At 43.6% G+C, this 19,827-nt stretch overlaps 1 protein-coding gene across 1 annotated transcript; it reads left to right on the forward strand.

Annotated features, from left to right (window-relative positions):
- The first annotated feature begins 7,049 nt into the window (after positions 1-7,049).
- Positions 7,050-19,335, forward strand: spata2l (spermatogenesis associated 2-like). The gene is made up of 3 exons (XM_063067116.1): positions 7,050-7,259; positions 17,682-18,003; positions 18,292-19,335. The coding sequence occupies exons 2-3, from the start codon at positions 17,695-17,697 to the stop codon at positions 19,324-19,326; spliced, it is 1,344 nt and encodes a 447-aa protein (XP_062923186.1). The 5' UTR covers positions 7,050-7,259; positions 17,682-17,694; the 3' UTR covers positions 19,327-19,335.
- Positions 19,336-19,827: the final 492 nt, after the last annotated feature.

Consider the following 19,827-nt stretch of genomic DNA (forward strand, 5'->3'; position numbering starts at 1 on the left):
TCGGCCTGAAACGTCGACTTCACCTGTGAGTCGGCTGGGGTGATATACTGCATCCAGTGCTCCCGATGTGGCCTTCTATATATTGGCGAGACCCGATGCAGACTGGAAGATTGTTTTGCTGAACACCTACACTCTGTCTGCCAGAGAAAGCAGGATCTCCCAGTGGCCACACATTTTAATTCCATGTCCCATTCCCATTCTGGCATGTCCATCCACGGCCTCCTCTACTGTAAAGATGAAGCCACACTCAGGTTGGGGGAACAACATCTTATATTCTGTCTGGGAAGCCTCCAACCTGATGGCATGAACATCGACTTCTCTAACTTCCGCTAAGGCCCCACCTCCCCCTCGTACCCCATCTGTTACTTATTTTTATGCACACATTCTTTCTCTCACTCTCCTTTTTCTCCCTCTGTCCCTCTGAATATACCCTTAGCCCATCCTTTGGGTCACCCCCCCCTTGTCTTTCTCCCCGGACCTCCTGTCCCATGATCCTCTCGTATCCCCTTTTGCCTATCACCTGTCCAACTCTTGGCTCCATCCCTCCCCCTCCTGTCTCCTCCTATCATTTTGGATCTCCCCCTCCCCCTCTCACTTTCAAATCTCTTACTAACTCTTCCTTCAGTTAGTCCTGACGAAGGGTCTTGGCCTGAAACGTCGACTGAAACTCTTCCTAGGGATGCTGCTTGGCCTGCTGTGTTCACCAGCAACTTTGATGTGTGTTGCTTGAATTTCCAGCATCTGCAGAATTCCTGTTGTTACTTTTTGCTTCTTCATTTTTTTTTACAGACCGTGTGATGTTTGCTTCCAGAATTTGCTGGTGTTTAATTGAATTCATTCTTCCCTCTACCAGTGAAATGTTCCCTGTGCCACTGTCTGCAACACAAGCCCGAAGCATGATCGATCCACCCCTGTGCTTAACAGAGGTGTTCTTTTCATGAAATTCTGCACCCTTTTTTCTCCAAACATACCTTTGCTCATTGTGGCCAAAAAGTCCTCGTTGTCCATGGGAATGGTACCAGAGGATTGAAGGGAGATGAATGTTGTCCCCTTGTTCAAAAAAGGTAGTAGGGATAGTCTGGGTAATTATAGACCAGTGAGCCTTACGTCTGTGGTGGGAAAGCTGTTGGAAAAGATTCTTAGAGATAGGATCTATGGGCATTTAGAGAATCATGGTCTGATCAAGGACAGTCAGCATGGCTTTGTGAAGGGCAGATCAAATCTAACAAGCCTGATAGAGTTCTTTGAGGAGGTGACCAGGTATATAGATGAGGGTAGTGCAGTGGATGTGATTTATATGGATTTCAGTAAGGCATTTGACACACGGTGGGCTTATTCAGAAAGTCAGAAGGCATGAGATCCAGGGAATTTTGGCCAGGTGGATTCAGAATTGGCTCGCCTGCAGAAAGCAGAGGGTCATGGTAGAGGGAGTACATTCGGATTAGAGGGTTGTGACTAGTGGCGTCCCACAAGGATCAGTTCTGGGACCTCTACTTTTTGTGATTTTTATTAACGACCTGGATGTGAGGGTAGAAGGGTGGGTTGGCAAGTTTGCGGACGACACAAAGGTTGGTGATGTTGTGAATAGTGTAGAGGATTGTCGAAGATTGCAGAGAGACATTGATGGGATGCAGAAGTGGGCTGAGAAGTGGCAGATGGAATTCAACCCGGAGAAGTGTGAGGTGGTACAGTTTGGAAGGACAAACTCCAAGGCAGAGTACAAAGTAAATGGCAGGATACTTGGTAGTGTGGAGGAGCAGAGGGATCTGGGGGTACATGTCCGCAGATCCGTGAAAGTTGCCTCACAGGTAGATAGGGTAGTTAAGAAAGCTTATGGGGTGTTAGCTTTCATAAGTCGAGGGACAGAGTTTAAGAGTCGAGGGGTAATGACGCAGCTCTATAAAACTCTGGTTAGGCCACACTTGGAGTACTGTGTCCAGTTCTGGTCACCTCACTATAGGAAGGTTGTGGATGTATTGGAAAGGGTACAGAGGAGATTTACCAGGATGCTGCCTTGTTTAGAGAATATGCATTATAATCAGAGATTAAGGGAACTAGGGCCTTTCTCTTTGGAGAGAAGGAAGATGAAAGACATGATAGAAGTATACAAGGTATTAAGAGGAATAGATAGAGTGGACAGCCAGCGCCTCTTCCCCAGGGCACCACTGCTCAATCCAAGAGGACATGGCTTTAAGGTAAGGGGTGTGAAATTCAAGGGGGAGATTAGAGGAAGGTTTTTTACTCAGAGAGTGATTGGTGTGTAGAATGCACTGCCTGAGTCAGTGGTCGAGGCAGATACACTAGTGAAATTTAAGAGACTTCTAGACGGGTATATGGAGGAATTTAAGGTGGGGGGTTATATGGGAGGTAGGGTTTAAGGGTTGGCATGACATTGTGGGCCGAAGGGCCTGTACTGTGCTCTACCATTCTATGTTCTATGTTCTATATGTTTAACTTCACCAGTCCACAGGACTTGTTTCCAGAATGCATCAGGCTTGTTTAGATGTTCCTTTGCAAACTACTGATGCTGAATTTTGTGGTGAGGATGCAGGAAAGGTTTTCTTCTGATGATTCTTCCACGAAGATCATATTTGTGCAGGTGTCGCTGCACAGTAGAACAGTGCACCGCCACTCCAGAGTCTGCTAAATCTTCTTGAAGGTCTTTTGCAGTCAAACAGGAGTTTTGATTTGCCTTTCTAGCAATCCTATGAGCAGTTCTCTTGGAAAGTTTTCTTGGTCTTCTGGACCTCAACTTGATCTCCACCGTTCCTGTTAACTGCCATTTCTTAATTACATTACAAACTGAGGAAACAGCTACCCGAAAATGCTTTGCTATCTTCTTATAGCCTTCTCCTGCTTTGTGGGTATCGTTTATTTTAATTTTTAGAGTGCTGGGCAGTTGCTTAGAGGAACCCATGGCTGCTGATTGTTGGGACAAGGTTTGAGGAGTCAGGGTATTTATAAAGCTTTGAAATTTGCATCACCTGGCCTTTCCTAATGATGACTGAACAAGCCATAGCCCTAACAAGCTAATTAAGGTCTAAGACCTTGGTAAAAGTTATCTGAGAGCTCAAATCTCTTGGGGTGCCCAAACTTTTGCATGGTGCTTCTTTCCTTTTTTCACTCTAAAATTATACAAAACAAAAATAATACACTAATCTTGCTTAAAATGTTGAAAAGAATGTTTCATCTTTAATATTATGACTTTTGGAGATCAGTTCATCTTCTACTCACTTAATTATTCCCAGTAACAGAAATTTTGACCGGAGAGCCCAAACTTTTGCATGCCACAGTATATCTATTTGGTCTGGCTTTGTGTGCAGCATGCTTTTGTTTGAGTGTATCTATAAATTCTATAAGCCTACTGACACTCACAGCTATCTAGACTATTCCTCTTCTCACCCTGTCTCTTGCAAAAATGCCATCCCCTTCTCGAAATTCCTTCATCTCTGCCGCATCTGTTCTCAGGATGAGGCTTTTCATTCCAGGACGAGGGAGATGTCCTCCTTTTTTAAAGAAAGGGGCTTCCCTTCCTCCACCATCAACTCTGCTCTCAAACGCATCTCTCCCATTTCATGCACATCTGCTCTCACTCCATCCTCCCACCACCCCATTAGGAGTAGGGTTCCCCTGGTCCTCACCTGCCACTCCACCAGCCTCCGGGTCCAACATACAATTCTCCGTAACTTCCGCCACCTCCAACGGGATCCCACCACTAAGCACATCTTTCCCTCCCCCCTCTCCCTCTGCTTTCCGCAGGGATCGCTCCCTACACGACTCCCTTGTCCATTCGTCCCCCCCATCCCTCCCCACTGATCTCCCTCCTGGCACTTATCCTTGTAAGCGGAACAAGTGCTACACATGCCCTTACACTTCCTCCCTTACCACCATTCAGGGCCCCAGACAGTCCTTCCAGGTGAGGCGACACTTCACCTGTGAGTCAGCTGGGGTGATATACTGCGTCCAGTGCTCCCGATATGGCCTTTTATATATTGGTGAGACCCGACGCAGACTGGGAGACCGCTTTGCTGAACACCTACGCTCTGTCCACCAGAGAAAGCAGGATCTCCCAGTGGCCACACATTTTAATTCCACATCCCATTCCCATTCTGACATGTCTATCCACGGCCTCCCCTACTGTAAAGATGAAGCCACACTCAGGTTGGAGGAACAACACCTTATATTCCGTCTGGGTAGCCTCCAACCTGATGGCATGAACATTGACTTCTCTAACTTCCACTAATGCCCCACCTCCCCCTCATACCCCATCCATTATTTATTTTTATACACACATTCTTTCTCTCTCTCTCCTTTTTCTCCCTCTGTCCCTCTCACTATACCCCTTGCCCATCCTCTGGGTTCCCCTCCCCCTTTTCCTTGTCCCTGGACCTCCTGTCCCATGATCCTCTCATATCCCTTTTGCCAATCACCTGTCCAGCTCTTGGCTCCATCCCTCCCCCTCCTGTCTTCTCCTATCATTTTGGATCTCCCCCTCCCCCTCTCACTTTTAAATCTCTTAGCTCTTTCTTCAGTTAGTCCCGACGAAGGGTCTCGGCCTGAAACGTCGACTGTACCTCTTCCTAGAGATGCTTCCTGGCCTGCTGCGTTCACCAGCAACTTTGATGTGTGTTGCTATAAATTCTACAATGCTTTTGTTAAGCTGGCCACGGCTTGAGTGGACCTTATATTCCCTAAGTGTTTCTTCAGCTTTTCTCTTAACTTTCTTACTTGGATTATCCATCTCGTACTTCAATAGGTGGTCTATTTCTGCTCTTAAGGTTTCAATTTTGCTTCTTAATCTCTTCTGCTGTATTGGTGTGCTGATTTCAATACTCAGTTTTGGGTTTCTGTTAATGAGTGACTATTTTGGAGCCATTGCTCTGCACTGCTGTTAAACCTACGCAGTATGTCACTATGTAGTTTTATTATTATTTTCTACTTGCACAGTTTGTCTTCTTTTGCACGTTGGTTGTTTGTCCATCTTTGTAGTGTGTAGTTTTTTAAAGTCTGTTGTATTTCGATTGTAAATGCCCACAAGAAAGTGAATCTCAGAATCAGGTTTATTATCACTCGCATGTGTCGTGAAATTTGTTGACCGCAGCAGCAGCTCAATGCAATATAGAGGAAGAAGAAGAAGAAATAATAATAATAAATAATTAAGTACACCAAATACAGTATATGTATATTGAATAGACTAAAAATTGTGCAAAAACAGAAATAATATATATTTTAAAAGGAGGTAGTGTTCACGGGTCCAATGTCCATTTAAGAATTGGATGACAGAGGGGAAGAAGCTATTCCTGAATCGCTGAGCGTGTGCCTTCAGGCTTCTGTACCTCCTGCCTGATGGCAACAGTGAGAAAAGGGCATGCCCTGGGTGTTGGACGTCCTTAAAATTTGTGCTGCCTTTCTGAGACACCGCTCCATGAGGATATCCTGGGTACATTATAGGTTAGTACCCAAGATGGAGCCAACTAAATTTCCAACCCTCTGCAGCTTCTTTCGGTCCTGTACAGTAGCCCCACCCCTCCATACCAGACAGTGATGCAGCCTATCAGAATGCTCTCCACAGTACATCTATAGAAGTTTTTGAGTGTATTTGTTGACATATCAAATCTCTTCATACTCCTAATGAAGTATATTCACCGTCTTGCCTTCTTTATAACTGCATTAATATGTTGTGACCAGGTTAGATCCTCAGAGGTCTTGACACCCAGGAACTTGAAACTGCTCACTCGCTCCAGTCCTGATCCCTCTATGAGGATTGGTATGTGTTCCTTCGTCTTACCCTTCCTGAAGTCCACAATCAGCTCTTTTGTCTTACTGATGTTGAGTGCCAGGTTGTTGCTGTGACACCACTCCACTAGTTGGCATATCTCACTCCTGTACACCCTCCCATCTCCACCTGAGATTCTACCAACAATGGTTGCATCACCAGCAAATTTATAGATGGTACTTGAGCTGTGTCTATCCACACAGTCATGGGTATATAAAGAGCAGAGCAGTGGGCTAAGCACACATCCCTGAGCTGCACCAGTGTTGATCGTCAGCGAGGACGAGATGTTATCACCAATCCGCACAGATTGTGTTCAGGGCAGTATATGGTGACATAAGCATAATTTGGTAATATATTTACCTTGAATGTTGAACTTTGAATTTTTTCACACAGAGGGTGTTACATATGTGATACAATAATTTCATTATATCCCTTCTCATTCTTCAAACCTCCAGTGATTGATTCTTTGAAAATTAGCAATAAGTTCAATAGATATGGGAATAGAGCAGGAAACTGGACTTATGGAAAGTTGGCCAGCCATGGATAGCAAAGCAGGCGCAACAGGCCAAATGGCCTACTTGTGTTCCTTCTTGTGGCCTTCTTATTAATGAAAAAATATTGAAAAGGCAACCATCCTTCAGGAAAGCCGATTTATAGTGTGAGAAGCTGCAAAGGATCAAGATTCAGAGTTCAGAATTACACATCAGAAAAGGATGAACAGACTAGGTCTTATTTCACTTATGAACAAAACTGAGGGATGACTTGACAGAGATTTTTAAAATGATACTGTTGACAGGACGGACACAAGGAGAATGTTGCGCTGGTGAGAAGGGCCCTTTGTTTAATATGAGATAATCACTAAGTAATCCAACAGGAAATCGCCCAAGGAGTGTGGGGAACGTAGAATTTGATATCACAAGGAGTTGTTGAAGTAAAAATGGTAGGTACACAATAGGTAAAAATGAGAGAGGAGGTCAAAAGGAATCAGATTAGAAGCTATAGAGTTGAGAACATTGTACCACCTGTGCCAAATAACTTAACGATACGCTGTTATTTCTGTATAGGCTATGTTCCCAGTAAACATAGCGACTTTAAGCTCGTTTAATAATACGATTTCATTGATTTAGGTTCAGGGTAGCTGAAGTTTCTCCCTCAGCGCCTGATTACGGACGTGAGATGTCAATCATTGCCATGCACCAGTGAGCTGCGGGAGGCCAGGCTTGTGTTCGTCACGTGCCCTATGGGAAAGGGAATTTCGCAGTTTTTGCTGACAGTGGTTTGTGTGTGTTACCCGGCGTTTATTTTTTATCTTTTATATTTATGTGTCGTCCAGAAGTACTTTTTGGTGATTTCTTTATCTTCAGTCGAGGCTGGAACTTAAAGGTGGTTACTGGCAGGCGAGTTTAAGAGAACCTTCCAGTGGCAGAAGATCGATAGCAAGCTCTCGTCTTCGTGCCCGGAGAAGTTGTTCAACATTTGAGGGGTATGGATTATTGATAGTTGCTGAAATTTCTAACTCACTAAAAGTGAACGAAAACTCAGGAAGTGGGGTTAATTTGTATGCTTAATGTTGGAGACGGAAAATTAAGACTTTCGATTTCAGTTCCGTCCGTTCATCCATGTGCAACTAACTGGGTAAGAGGTCATGTCGTGTGTGAAAGCAGTCACAATCGCGACAGTCACCGTACTTGGGACAGTGATGAAGATAATATGAAGAGACCCGCGGTGTAAAAGCCGTTTTCAATATCTGTGCCTAAAAAATTAGCTGGAGCTGTAGAGTATAAAGAGTTTCCACCTGGGTGCCCAGTGGTTGTTCAAAATAAGGCTCTTTACTTTATCGGGGCAAATGAATTTGACATTTGAGAATTAGTTCCCTCCTCCATCCCCGCCATCCAAAAGTACTAAAAAAAACTTGTTCAAAAGTTAGTCATTTTTGACTATTAATTTTTGTGTGACTTTTCGAGTCCAGCATAGAAGAGGGAACATCCTTCTCCCTTGCTGGAGATTGGATTCGCTCTGGTATTTGACTCGGTCTAAATCCCAGCAAAACGAAAGTCTCAGTCATAGCCACGGGTGTCTCCGGAGTAACTTTGCCACTTCATGCTTATGTGCAGTGAAAAGTGGCGTCAATTGCACTCTATATTAAGATACAATTATCTTTAAATCATTTTATTGACCACACTATCAATGACGATTTTGAGTAGTCTAAAATAAAAACAAACATCTTGACGACGTTTCCAAATTGGTGTATCAGGAGTTTGAATCTTCATTACCTCTGCCTTGAGGTAATTGAGTTTGTACCTCCGTTGTTCTGGAGTGCAAAGGCACAAGCTGGTGAAGGTGCTTAGTGGATGTAATCATTATCGTGATGGACTGGTATCTTCAGCAGTTTTTATGAACAAGAGTCACGAAGTGTCAGTTTAATTTTTTTTTGCACATTGTTAAATTTGGTGTTACTTTATGTCTGAATTATGACCAAGACACTTGGTCGAGCTATACTTTAAACGCCCCTCCCCCAGTTGTCGGCGGTAGCTTGAGCAGATGTGTTAGAAAATTGCAGGTAGTTGTGAGAGTAGCAGGGTAGTGCTAGTGAGAGATTTCTGTTTCCTCAGTATAGACTAGAACACCCAGAGTGCAAAGTGCAGAACTTGTGTTGCAGATCCAAGACATTTTCCCCAAAGAAGAGAATCAGAATCAGGTTTAATATCACTGGTAGACGTTGTGAAAATTGGTTGCTGCAGCAGTACATTGCAAAACATAAGAACAACTATAAATTGCAATAAGAATATTATATATAAACAATGAAGCAAAAAGAGGGAAAATACTGAGGCAAAAAGTTCCTGAGTTTGTTGTCTGTTCAGGAACTTGATGGCAGAGAGGAAAAAGCTGTTCCTGAAATGTTGATGGTATCAATGAGAAGAGGGCATGTCCTGGGTGAGGGGGGTCATTAGCGATGGACGTTGTCTCTCAAAGATGTCCCTGATGCTGGGGAGGCTCTTGCCCGTGATGGAGCTGGCTGAGTTTACAGCTTTTTCTGATCCTGTGCAGTGTCCCCTCCATACCAGGTGATGATGCAGACAGAATGCTCTCCACGCTATATCTGTAGAAATTTTCTTGAATCTTTGGTGACATACCAAATCTCCTCGGACTGCTAATGAGATATAGCCACGGGCATAACTCCTTTGTGATAGTATCAATATGTTGGGCCCAGAGTAGATCTTCAAGATGCTGACACCCAGGAACTTGAAATTGCTCACTTTCCACTGCTAATCCCTCAATGATGACTGGTGGGTCTTCCCTTGACTTCCCCTTTCTGAAGTCAATAATCAGTTCCTGGTCTTACTGACACTGAGTGCAAAGTCGTTGTTGCATCACCTTTTACCCAGCTTGTCTGTCTCACTCCTGTACAACTCATTGTCCCCATATGAAATTCTTCAACAATCGTTGTCATGAGCTGCATGGTCATAGATGTAGACAAAATGGAGCAGTAGGCTGAGCGCACATTCCTGAGGTACACCAGTGTTCATTGTCAGTGAGAAGGAGATGGTATTTCTGATCTGCCCTGACTGTGGACTCCCGATGAGGAAGTCATGGATCCAGGAGCAGAGGGAGGTACAGAGGCCCTTCTTTTAGGAAATGAGGTGGCCAAGTAACTGAAGTCCACTGACCATAATGCTATTAGTTTTAAAATAGTTACAGAAAAAGGTAGAGTAGATTCATAGGTTAAAGTCCTGAACTAGAGCAGGAATATCTTTGAGAGCATCAAGCAGAATCTAGCTGGGGTTGACTGGTTGACTGCAAAGAGAAAGGAACAGTTGACAAGTGGAAGGTTTTTAAAAATGTCCCATCAAGAGCTGAGGGCAGTGTGTTCCTGTCTGAGTGAAGGGTAGACACAACGAGCTCAGGCATCCTTACCTAACAAAATGAAACATCCTGGCTCAGGTCAGAAAAAGAAGGAAGTGTATGTTGTGGTTAGGTAGCTGGGTATGACTGGATCCCTTAGTAAATTGATCACAAGACAAAGGAGCAGAAGTAGGCCATTTGGCCCATTGAGTCTGCTCCGCCACTCCACTATGAGCTATACTATTCTCCCATCTAGTTCAGTTTCTGGCTTTTTCCCCATATCCCTTGATACCCTGACTAATTAGATACCTGTCAATCTCCTCCTTAAACACCCTCAGTGACTGGGCCTCCACAGCTCTATGCAGCAACGAATTCCATAGATCCACAACCCTCTGGCTAAAAAAAATTTCTTCTCATCTCTGTTTTAAATGGGTACCCTCTAATTCTAAGACTGGCCTCTTGTCCTGGATTCACCCACCAAGGAAAACAGCCTTTCCACATCTACTCTGTCCAACCCTGTCAACGTTCAAAATGTTCTGAGATCCTGTCTCCTTCTTCGATACTCTAATGAATACAGTCCAAGAGCCGACAAACACTCCTCATATGTTAGCTCCTGCATTCCAGGAATCATCCTCGTAAATCTTCTCTGAACTCTCTCCAACATCAGTACATCTCTTCTAAGATAGGGGGCCCAAAACTGCACACAGTATTCCAAATGAGGTCTCACCAGTGCCCCATAGAGCCTCATCAACACCTCCTTACTCTTATACACTATTCCTCTTGAAATGAATGCCAACATAGCATTCGCTTTCCTTACTGCTGATCCAACCTGGTGGTTAACCTTTAGGGTAAACACAAAATACTTTGCAGATGCTGGGGTCAAAGCAACACTCACAACATTCTGGAGGAACTCAACAGGCCGGGCAGCATCCGTGGAAACGATCAGTCAATGTTTCAGGCCGGAACCCATCGTCAGGACTGAAGAGGGAAGGGGCAGAGGCCCTATAAAGAAGGTGGGGGGAGGGTGGGAAGGAGAAGGCTGGTAGTTTCCAGGTGAAAAACCAGTAAGGGGAAAGAAAAGGGGTGGGGGAGTGGAAGCCGGGAGGTGATGGGCAGGAAAGGTGAAGAAGAAATAGGGGAAAATGCAATGGGTAGTAGAAGGAGGCGGCGGCGGAGACATGTTCCCAGGAAGGAGATGTGACTGTGGTAGTGGGTCTGGGTGAGGATCTGGTCTAAGAGTCGGAGAAAGGCGGAGATCACAGAGGGGGAGCAGTGAGAGAGGGTCTCACTGAACTCCCGTCGAAGGGAAGCCTCTCTTCGACCTGCTGAGTTCCTCCAGCGTGTTGTGACTATTGCTTTAACCTTTAGGGTATCCTGCACAAGGACCCCCAAGTCCCTTTGCACTTCCGATTTTCGGATTTTCGAAATTTTCTCCCCATCTAAATAATAATCTGCTGGACTATTTCTTCTTCCAAAATGTACAACCGTACATTTGTCAATATTGTATCTCATCTGACATTTCTTTGCCCACTCTCCTAAAATGGCCAAGTCTCTCTGCAACCTTTCCGTTTCTTCAACACCTCCTGCTCCTCCACCTATCTTGGTGTCATCCGCAAACTTAGCCACAAAACCATTTAATCCATAATCTAAATCATCGATATGCATTGTAAAAAGAAGCGGCCCCAACACTGACCCCTGCGGAACACCACTAGTAACCGGCGACCAATCAGAATAGGATCCCTTTATTCCCACCCTTTGCTTTCTTCCTATCAGCCAATGCTCCACCCATTCCAATATCTTTCCTGTAATTCCATGGGCTCTGATTTTACTAAGCAGCCTCTTATGCGGCACCTTATCAAAGGCCTTTTGGAAATCCAAATACACAACATCCACAGCCTCTCCCTTGTCAATCTTATTTGAGATTACCTCAAAAAATTCCAATAGGTTGGTGAGGCAGGATCTTCCCTTCATGAAACCATGCTGGCTTCGGCCTATCTTGTCATGCACCTTGAGGTATTTCACAACCTTGTCCTTGAGGATCGACTCCAATAACTTTCCAACTACTGATGTCAGACTAATTGGTCTGTAATTTTCTTTTTGCTGCCTCTCTCCTTTCTTAAACAGCGGAACTACATTTGCGACCTTCCAGTCCTCCGGAACCATGCCAGAGTCTATTGATTCCTGGAAGATCATTTCCAATGCCTCCACAATCTCCAAAGCCACCTCCTTCAGAACCCTTGGGTGCACCTCATCCGGACCGGGAGACTTATCTATTCTTAGTCCATTTAGTTTCCCAAGCACTTTCTCTCTCTAGTAATCTTGACTGTACCTAATTCTATTCCCTGAGACCTATCAGGTATGTTGCTATTGTCTTCCACTCTGAAGACTGATGCAAAATACTCATTTAGTTCCTCTGCCATCTCTTTGTTACCCATTATAATTTCTCCAGCATCATTTTCAATCGGTCCTATATCTACCCATGTCACACTTTTACTCTTCATATATTTAAAAAAACTTAGTATCCTTTTTTATGTTAATTGCCAACTTCCTTTCATAATACATCTTTTCTTTCCTAATGACTTTCTTAGTTTTCTTCTGTAAGTTTTTAAAAGTTGTCCAGTCCTCAGTTTTCCCACTAATTTTTGCTTCCTTGTATGCCATCTCTTTTGCTTTTATGTTAGCCTTAACCTCTCTCGTTAGCCACATTTGTGCCATTTTTCCATTCATGATTTTCTTTTTTCTTGGAATATATTTTTCCTGCACTTTCCTTATTTCCTGTAGGAACTTCATCCAATTATGCTCTACCGTCCCTCCATCTAGCTTACTTTTCCAATCGACTTGGGCCATTTCCTCTCTCATACCACTGTAATTTCCTTTGTTCCACTGAAATATTGATACACCTGATACCAGCTTCTTTTCAAATTTGAAACTGAACTTAATCAGGTTATGATCACTACTTCCAAGGGGTTTCATTACCTCCAGCTCCCTAATTGCCTCAGGTTCATTACACAGCACCCAATGCAAAACAGCCGATCCCGTGGTGGGCTTATGGACAAGTTGCTCCAAAAAGCCATCTTGTAGGCATTCTACAAACACCCTCTCCTGAGATCCAGTACCTTCCTGACTTTCCCAATCCACTTTCATATTAAAATCCCCCATAATTATCTTGACATTTTCCTTCTGACAAGCTTTTTCTATTTCCAGCTGTAGCTTGTAATCCACATCCCGGCTGCTGTTTGGAGGCCTGTATATAACTGCTATTAGTGTCTTTTTACCCTTGCCATTTATTAACTCGACCCATAAGGATTCTACCTCTTCTGATCCTGTGTCCCTTCTTTCTACTGATTTGATATCATTGCTTACCATCAGGGCCACGCCACCCCCTTTACCTACCTTCTTATCTTTCCTATACACTGCGTATCCTTGGATATTCAGTTCCCAATCACATCCATCATTTAGCCATGACTCGATGATGGCCACAGTGTCCTATCTTTTAACCTGTAGCTGTACAACAAGGTCATCCACTTTATTTCTAATGCTGCATGCATTTAAATACAGTACATTTAGATCAGTATCTGTTACCGATTTTGCTATATTTCTATCGCACAGCAAATTATCCTGTCTAGTCACCTGTCTGTCCTCCTTGCCATCTTCACTGCACAGTATCTTTGACTTATTTCTATTTTCCTCTTCCTCAACCCTCACACTCTGGTTTCCTTCCCCCTGCCAACTTAGTTTAAACCCTCCCTAACAGCTATATTAAACAATCCCGCCAGGATATTAGTACCCTTTGAGTTCAGGTGTAACCCATCGTTTTTGTATATGTCATACCTCCCCCAAACAGATCCCAGATATCCAAGAATTTGAAGCCCTGCCCCCTGCATCGGTTACTTAGCCACGCATTCATCTGCTTAATTCTGCTATTCTTACCTTCATTAGCGCGTGGCTCAGGCGGTAATCATGAGATTATTACTCTGGAGGTCCGGCTTTTCAATTTTCTTCTTAGCTCCCAGTAATCTTCCTTCAGGACCTCCTCTCTTTTTCTGTCTATGTCATTGGTACCAACATGTACCAAGACTTCTGGCTGCTGGCCCTCTCTCCTTAGAATACTCTGGACCCGATCTGAGACATCCCGTACCCTGGCACCAGGGAGGCAACACACCATCCAGGTATCCTTGTCCGGCTCACAGAATCTCTTGTCTTTACCCCTCACTATGGAATCCCCTATAAATACTGCATTTCTCCTTGCTCTCTTGATCACGCCACTGGGCAGAGTGCCAGAGTCCTGTTCGCTGTGGTTTTCCTCTGTCAGGTCAATCTCTCCAACAGTATCTAAAATGATATATCGATTTCTGAGGGGGACTGTCACAGGGGTGCTGTCCACTATCTCTCTATAGGTATTATCAATCGCCTCCTCACTTTCCCTAACTAGCTGAAGGTCATCAAGTTGTAGCTCCAGATCCCTAACATGGCCCTTAAGGAGCCTCATCTCAATGCGCCTGGTGCAGTTGTAATCCTTGGGGAGGCTGGGAGTCTCCCAGGGTCCCCACATCTGGCACTTCAAGCACAACACTAATCCTAGATGCATACTTTTAATGCTACTGTTATTACAAAATAAATCTGTAACTTACCCTTTTATCATGAGACTCAAAGGTCGCAGAAGCCTCTTCCCATTTCCGCCTAAGCCCCGTTGAGCCAAAGCCCTATCACTCCGTACCCTCTCACTCCACAGCCCGCTCCGACGCTGCCCACTGGATAGGGCTGTGTTCTTTTTAAGCCTTCCGCGCTCTGAGGTCACGCGCCTGCGCAGTCGTGCCTCTTTTATCCCAAGTAGTTAAAAAAAAATCTGAATTTTCTCCCGAAAAACGGCGACTTACTCCGCTGCCTGCTTGCTGTGAATCAAAAGAGGAATCGACAGAGTATTCTGTGAATTGAAAAGGATTAAGAACAACTTAAAAGGCAAAAAGAAGGTATGAAATTGATTAGGCAGGCAGGGTTAAAGGTGTCAAGAGGTTACTCCATTATGTTAACAGTAAAAGGGTTATTAAGGAGGGACTAGGCGTCTTAAAAGGCTGTCAGGGCCACCAATGTGTGGAGATGCAGGAGATAGCTGAGATTAATGTCTATTTCTCCTCTGTGTTTCCTGAGGGGAAAATCATGGATTCCAAAGAAATGAGGGTGATAAGTAGTGAGGCCTTAGATTGTGTGCTTATTAGGGAGGTATTTGCAGTCTTGAAGCTCCTTAAGATGAGCAAATCCCCAGGGCCTGAATGAGTGCACCCCAGACCTTTCAGGAAGAAATCACAAGAGGCCCTTGTCAAGGTGTTTGTTTTGTCATTAGCCACATGTGAAATCCCAGATGACTGGAGGGTGGCTAATGTTCTTCCATTGTTCAAGAAGGGCAGCAAGAATAGGTAGGGGACCTACAAGCTAGTGAGCCTTACTTAGGTTGTGGAGAAGTTACTGGAGGGAATTTTGAGAGACTGGATCTGCTGTTGCTTGGTCAGTTAATGACTGATGAGGAAGCATGGTTTTGTGCATGAGAGGTCATGTCTGACGAAGGTAGGGTAGCAATTGTTGCCTAGATGAACTTTAAGACAGATGGAAGGTCGACCTGAAGAGTTGGGTTATATGCAGTTGGGTGGAGCCAGCAAGCTGGGTTCAGGTTCTCTCAATGAGAGGAGGCAGAGGGTGAGGGTTGAAGGATACCTGTGACTAGTAGATGCCCAGGGGTCAGTGTCGGGACCTCTGCATTTCTTGTGTATGTAAATGGTTTAGATATGAATGTATTTCGGAGGATTAGCAAGTTTGCTGATGACACTAAATTAAGGAGCCTTGTTGAATAGTGAAGCAGGTGGCAATGAGACCTTGACTGGGGGCAGCACGGCAGCGTGACACTCAGCACAAGCTTCCACAGCTAGAGCGACCCAGTTTAATGCTACCTCTCTCTGTAAAGACTTTGTACGTCACCCCTGTGGCCGCATGGGTTTGCTCCAAGCACTCCGGCCTCTTTCCACATTTCAGATGTTAGTCCATTAATTGGTTGCATGGGAATAATTGGGTGGCGTAGGCTCATTGGGCCTGAAACACCTGTTACTATGCTGCATCTCTGAATAAAATAAATTGAACAGAATTGAATAATTAACACAATAGGGTGAGGAACAGTTCCACCTTGTAGCCTTTGGTAAAGTGCCAAATGCTCTATCCTATGATGCTCAGAGCAGGAGAGCTAATTCAACAGGCCTTCATGTCTGTGATCATTTCCAGACTCTTAATCAGTGAAGTGATTTTTAACAACATGATTAAAACCAACAGGCAGCTCTGCAGCAGGTTTTCAATTACTGAAAGTAATTGAAAAGATGAGGTGATTTAGTGGATGTATTAATCTACCCTCTCCCATTCCCCCTGGGCAGACGCTTTGGGTGAGGATGACTAGCTTCCACTCCAGTATGGGACCAACTTGGGGCCCACACACTGACACTCCCAAGAGCTGCATGACAGGGGAGGCAACTGGGTTGTTCATTAGGTGGTGTGTTCCTCTGAGCATTTATGGACAAATTACTTTGTGCCCCCACCTCCCCAAACGTTAAATTTGGGTTCTCAGTGCCAATCAATCTGCTCTCCCAGTTTGATGTGGATTCCTATTGCTAAGCGGCTTCATCCTGGTTTGGGGGGCGGGGAGGGGAAGTGTAATACAATGGAGGGACCTAGGCGTACGGTTACTTAGTTTTTTGAAAATGTTGTCATGGTTAGACAGGGTGGTAAAAAGGCATTTAACACACATCTCCTGTTACTAATGCCATCTCCAATGGGATCCCACCACCCGGATATCCAGCCCCACCCCCCACAAATTTCCACAGGGATCACTCACTCCCCACTCCTTTGTTCTCTTGTCCCACCCCAATGATTTCCCTCCTGGTGTTTACACTTGCAAGCAGAACTAGTGCCACACCTGCCCCTACACCTCCTTCCCCACTACCATTCTGGGCCCTTCCAGGTGAGACAACATGTCACATGTGAATCTTTTGGGATCATCTACTGCATCTAGTGCTCCCAGTGTGGCCTCCTGTATTGTGAGACCCAACGTAGATTGGAAGAATGTATCATCTGCCACAAAAAGTGGGATTTCCCCCAGTGGCCACCATTTCAATTCTACTTCCTATTCTCATTCCGACATGTCAGTCCATAGCCACCTCTACTGCCACAATGAGGCCACACTCAGGTTGGAGGAGGAACGCTTCGTATTCCGTTTAGGTAGCCTCCAGCCTGTTGACATGAACTTCGATTTCTTAAACTTCCAGTAATTGCACCCTCCTCCTTCACCATTCCCCATTCCCATTTTCCCCCTCTCACCTTACCTTCTTACCTGCCCATCACCTCCCTCTGGTTCTGCTCCCCCTTCGCTTCCTTCCATGGTCTTCTGTCCTCTACTGTCAGTAAGCACACATAATATTCTAACAGTGCATGCACTCTTATGCTACAACGTAGCTGAGTTTTGGATTAGAAATACACAGGCAAAATAATCATTAACTACGGTTGAATTTTATTTTATTTAGAGAGTCAGCATAGTAATAGGCCCTTCCAGCCGAATGAACTTGCACTGCTCAAATACAACCCAAGTGACAATCAACCTACTAACCTATATGTCTTTGGGATGGGGGAGGAAACCAGGAGCACCTGGAGCAAACATACGTGGTCATGGGGAACATATACAAGGTCCTTACAGTCAGCAGCGGGAATTGAACCTGGGTTGCTGGGACTGTAATTATGCTAAGCCCCTACATTACTGTGCTGCCCTCAGCAAGGAATCGTCAATCTTAATGTACATCAAAATATAAATTGCCCAATAGTGGTTAAAAGTGAAAATAGTAATAAAGACTCAAATTCTTAATCAAATATGTGTATTAAGAATGAACCCATGTGATTATTATCTTCACTAGTAAGTGGGGAAAGTAAATCTCTCTCCTTGTTAATTGTCCTGTTTAGGGCATGTATCCATTTAAATTCCTAATGTAAACAACTGTGTGCTTAAAAAGTGCTCTAATAGAATAAATTGTGTTAGATTTTCTTTCAGAATGGCCGCTGAACTACAATGTTATCTCGAGCGATACAAGAAGGTTTGTGAAGAATCATCTTTGGGACACAATGGAATTTGTCACGATAACAAATTAAAAGAACAAATCAGACAGTGGTTAATAAAAAGTGGCGCACATTTGGCTTCCTTACTGTGGGTTGATGTGCATGAAATAATTGCCAAATCCTTGCAAAGGTCACATAATAACCCAAATATTTTCAAGAAGCTGATTGGGGCTTTTGAATTATTGGAAATGGCTGCTGCCAACCTCTTTCAGTACCCATGGAGAAATGAATTCAAAACAATAAAGGTAAGTCTGCTAATAAATTTTATTTTGCCAGCTAAGTTGTCCTGTTTACACAGAATTTGAAGAGTTAAATGCTCTAAATGTTCAACAAAAACATTATTTTCCAATGTGTTTTGTCTGTTGCAATACATTTATACAAACCAAAATGTCCATAGTTTTAATTGTTGATGAATTTACAATACAGTACTTCTACTGGCTCAATTTTCTGCTGTTGTACTCCCCTCTACATCTCTTTATCACCCTCAACATCCTTGTCCAAAATCTTAATCATATGTTTCTCTTTTTTAAAAGACTTTTTCAGGAGCCTATGTGTACCACCTAAAACCTACAATCTGTAATGAAGACCTTGAAAGAATTTTTAAGAGAATGGGCTATCGGGTAAAGGATAATCTTGAACTTGAAGTGGGGGATCTTCCACATGCTTCACAATTGATAAGTCTAGCGTTTAACTTCTTTGTTGCAAGGACTGAATGTGAAATCTTGTTAGAAGTCATTGGAAAACTTGGCTACTGTAAGGTTTCAGTAGAAGAACTGCTTTTACAAAGAAAATTGATGACCAATATTGACGCCTGTGTTGAAAGGCTAAACCGGACCTGTTCTACTTCTGAGACCCAGAGAGGAAAGCAACTTCAAAGAACACTTGCATCTGTCTCTAATGCAGAAGATATCTATATGGATTCAGGGTCTAATCCTAGTGCAAATCATCAAACCGATTCTCCTTCTCAGCAGGAATACAATAGAAGCACAATCCCCTTGGCAATGCATGTAGAGTACAGGCCTTATAGTAGTGACCAGTATAAGGATGAAACTTGCAACAAGCACATTACTAGAATCTCTGGTAATGAGCACATTCCTCCTTCGAATATTGAAGACAATAAATTTGAGGAATCTCAAGACCTACATAAAACCACAGCTGAGTTTAAATCTGTTGGTGAGCCCGATACAGCTGGAGATGTTTTGGATCTGAAAAAATACTTAAAGCATAATTGTCTTGACAGTGGTGAATCAGTTCGCTACTGTTGTGATACATGTTGCACAGCTCACACCATTTCCTGTAACAGTATGAAAACCTGCATGGATCATGTCCTCAGATTTTTTGAAGCTGCAGACTCTGTTTGTCTCCAACAGGCTGAAGGTGCTTGCAGTAACTTGGCGCAGTCATCAAATGCAGGCATACTAAAAGTAGATCCTGCCTGTGTAGTGTGTAAGGCATTAGCCACATACATTTGTTGTGAATGTGGCATGTGTAAGTGTACATACTGTGGTTACCAATCTATACTAGTATGTCAGAAATGTGACAAGATGCTTGAGAAGTTAAGATCCTGATTGTGTTCGGACACCGACACAAGTTTATGGTAAAACGGTAGGGTGTATACAAGTGATTTATGTGAATGGGCAGTAAAATAGTATCACTTTGAGAAATGATTGCTTGTGAAAACATTTTGATTTGTAAAGTTTTCATCATATAAGAATTTTTGTCTTTGATCAAATGTACTCTGCAGACTCGAGTACCTATCATTTTCCATTAAACTGTTTGAATCTGAAAGTGCCTGATACTTATGGCAAGGTGCACAGTCAAATTTTACATGTTTAATATTGGCTGTTCGGGTTAACTTGCAGAAGAGGAAATGAAAATCTACATCTCTTTTGAGGTCGATTGTCTTAAATTTCCCAAACGTAAACAGTTAACTGTGTGTTAGTACGATAGTCATATGCACAATGTTAAAATAGGGAAGAAATATTATGTGCAAACATTTGACTTTGAAGCATCAGCGAAAAAATACCATTGGACTAAAAATGTCATTACTTTTAGATAATATTTCTGAT

The sequence above is a fragment of the Mobula hypostoma genome, chromosome 14 (genome assembly GCF_963921235.1).
Source record: "Mobula hypostoma chromosome 14, sMobHyp1.1, whole genome shotgun sequence".
Classification (NCBI taxonomy): Eukaryota; Metazoa; Chordata; class Chondrichthyes; order Myliobatiformes; family Myliobatidae; genus Mobula; species Mobula hypostoma.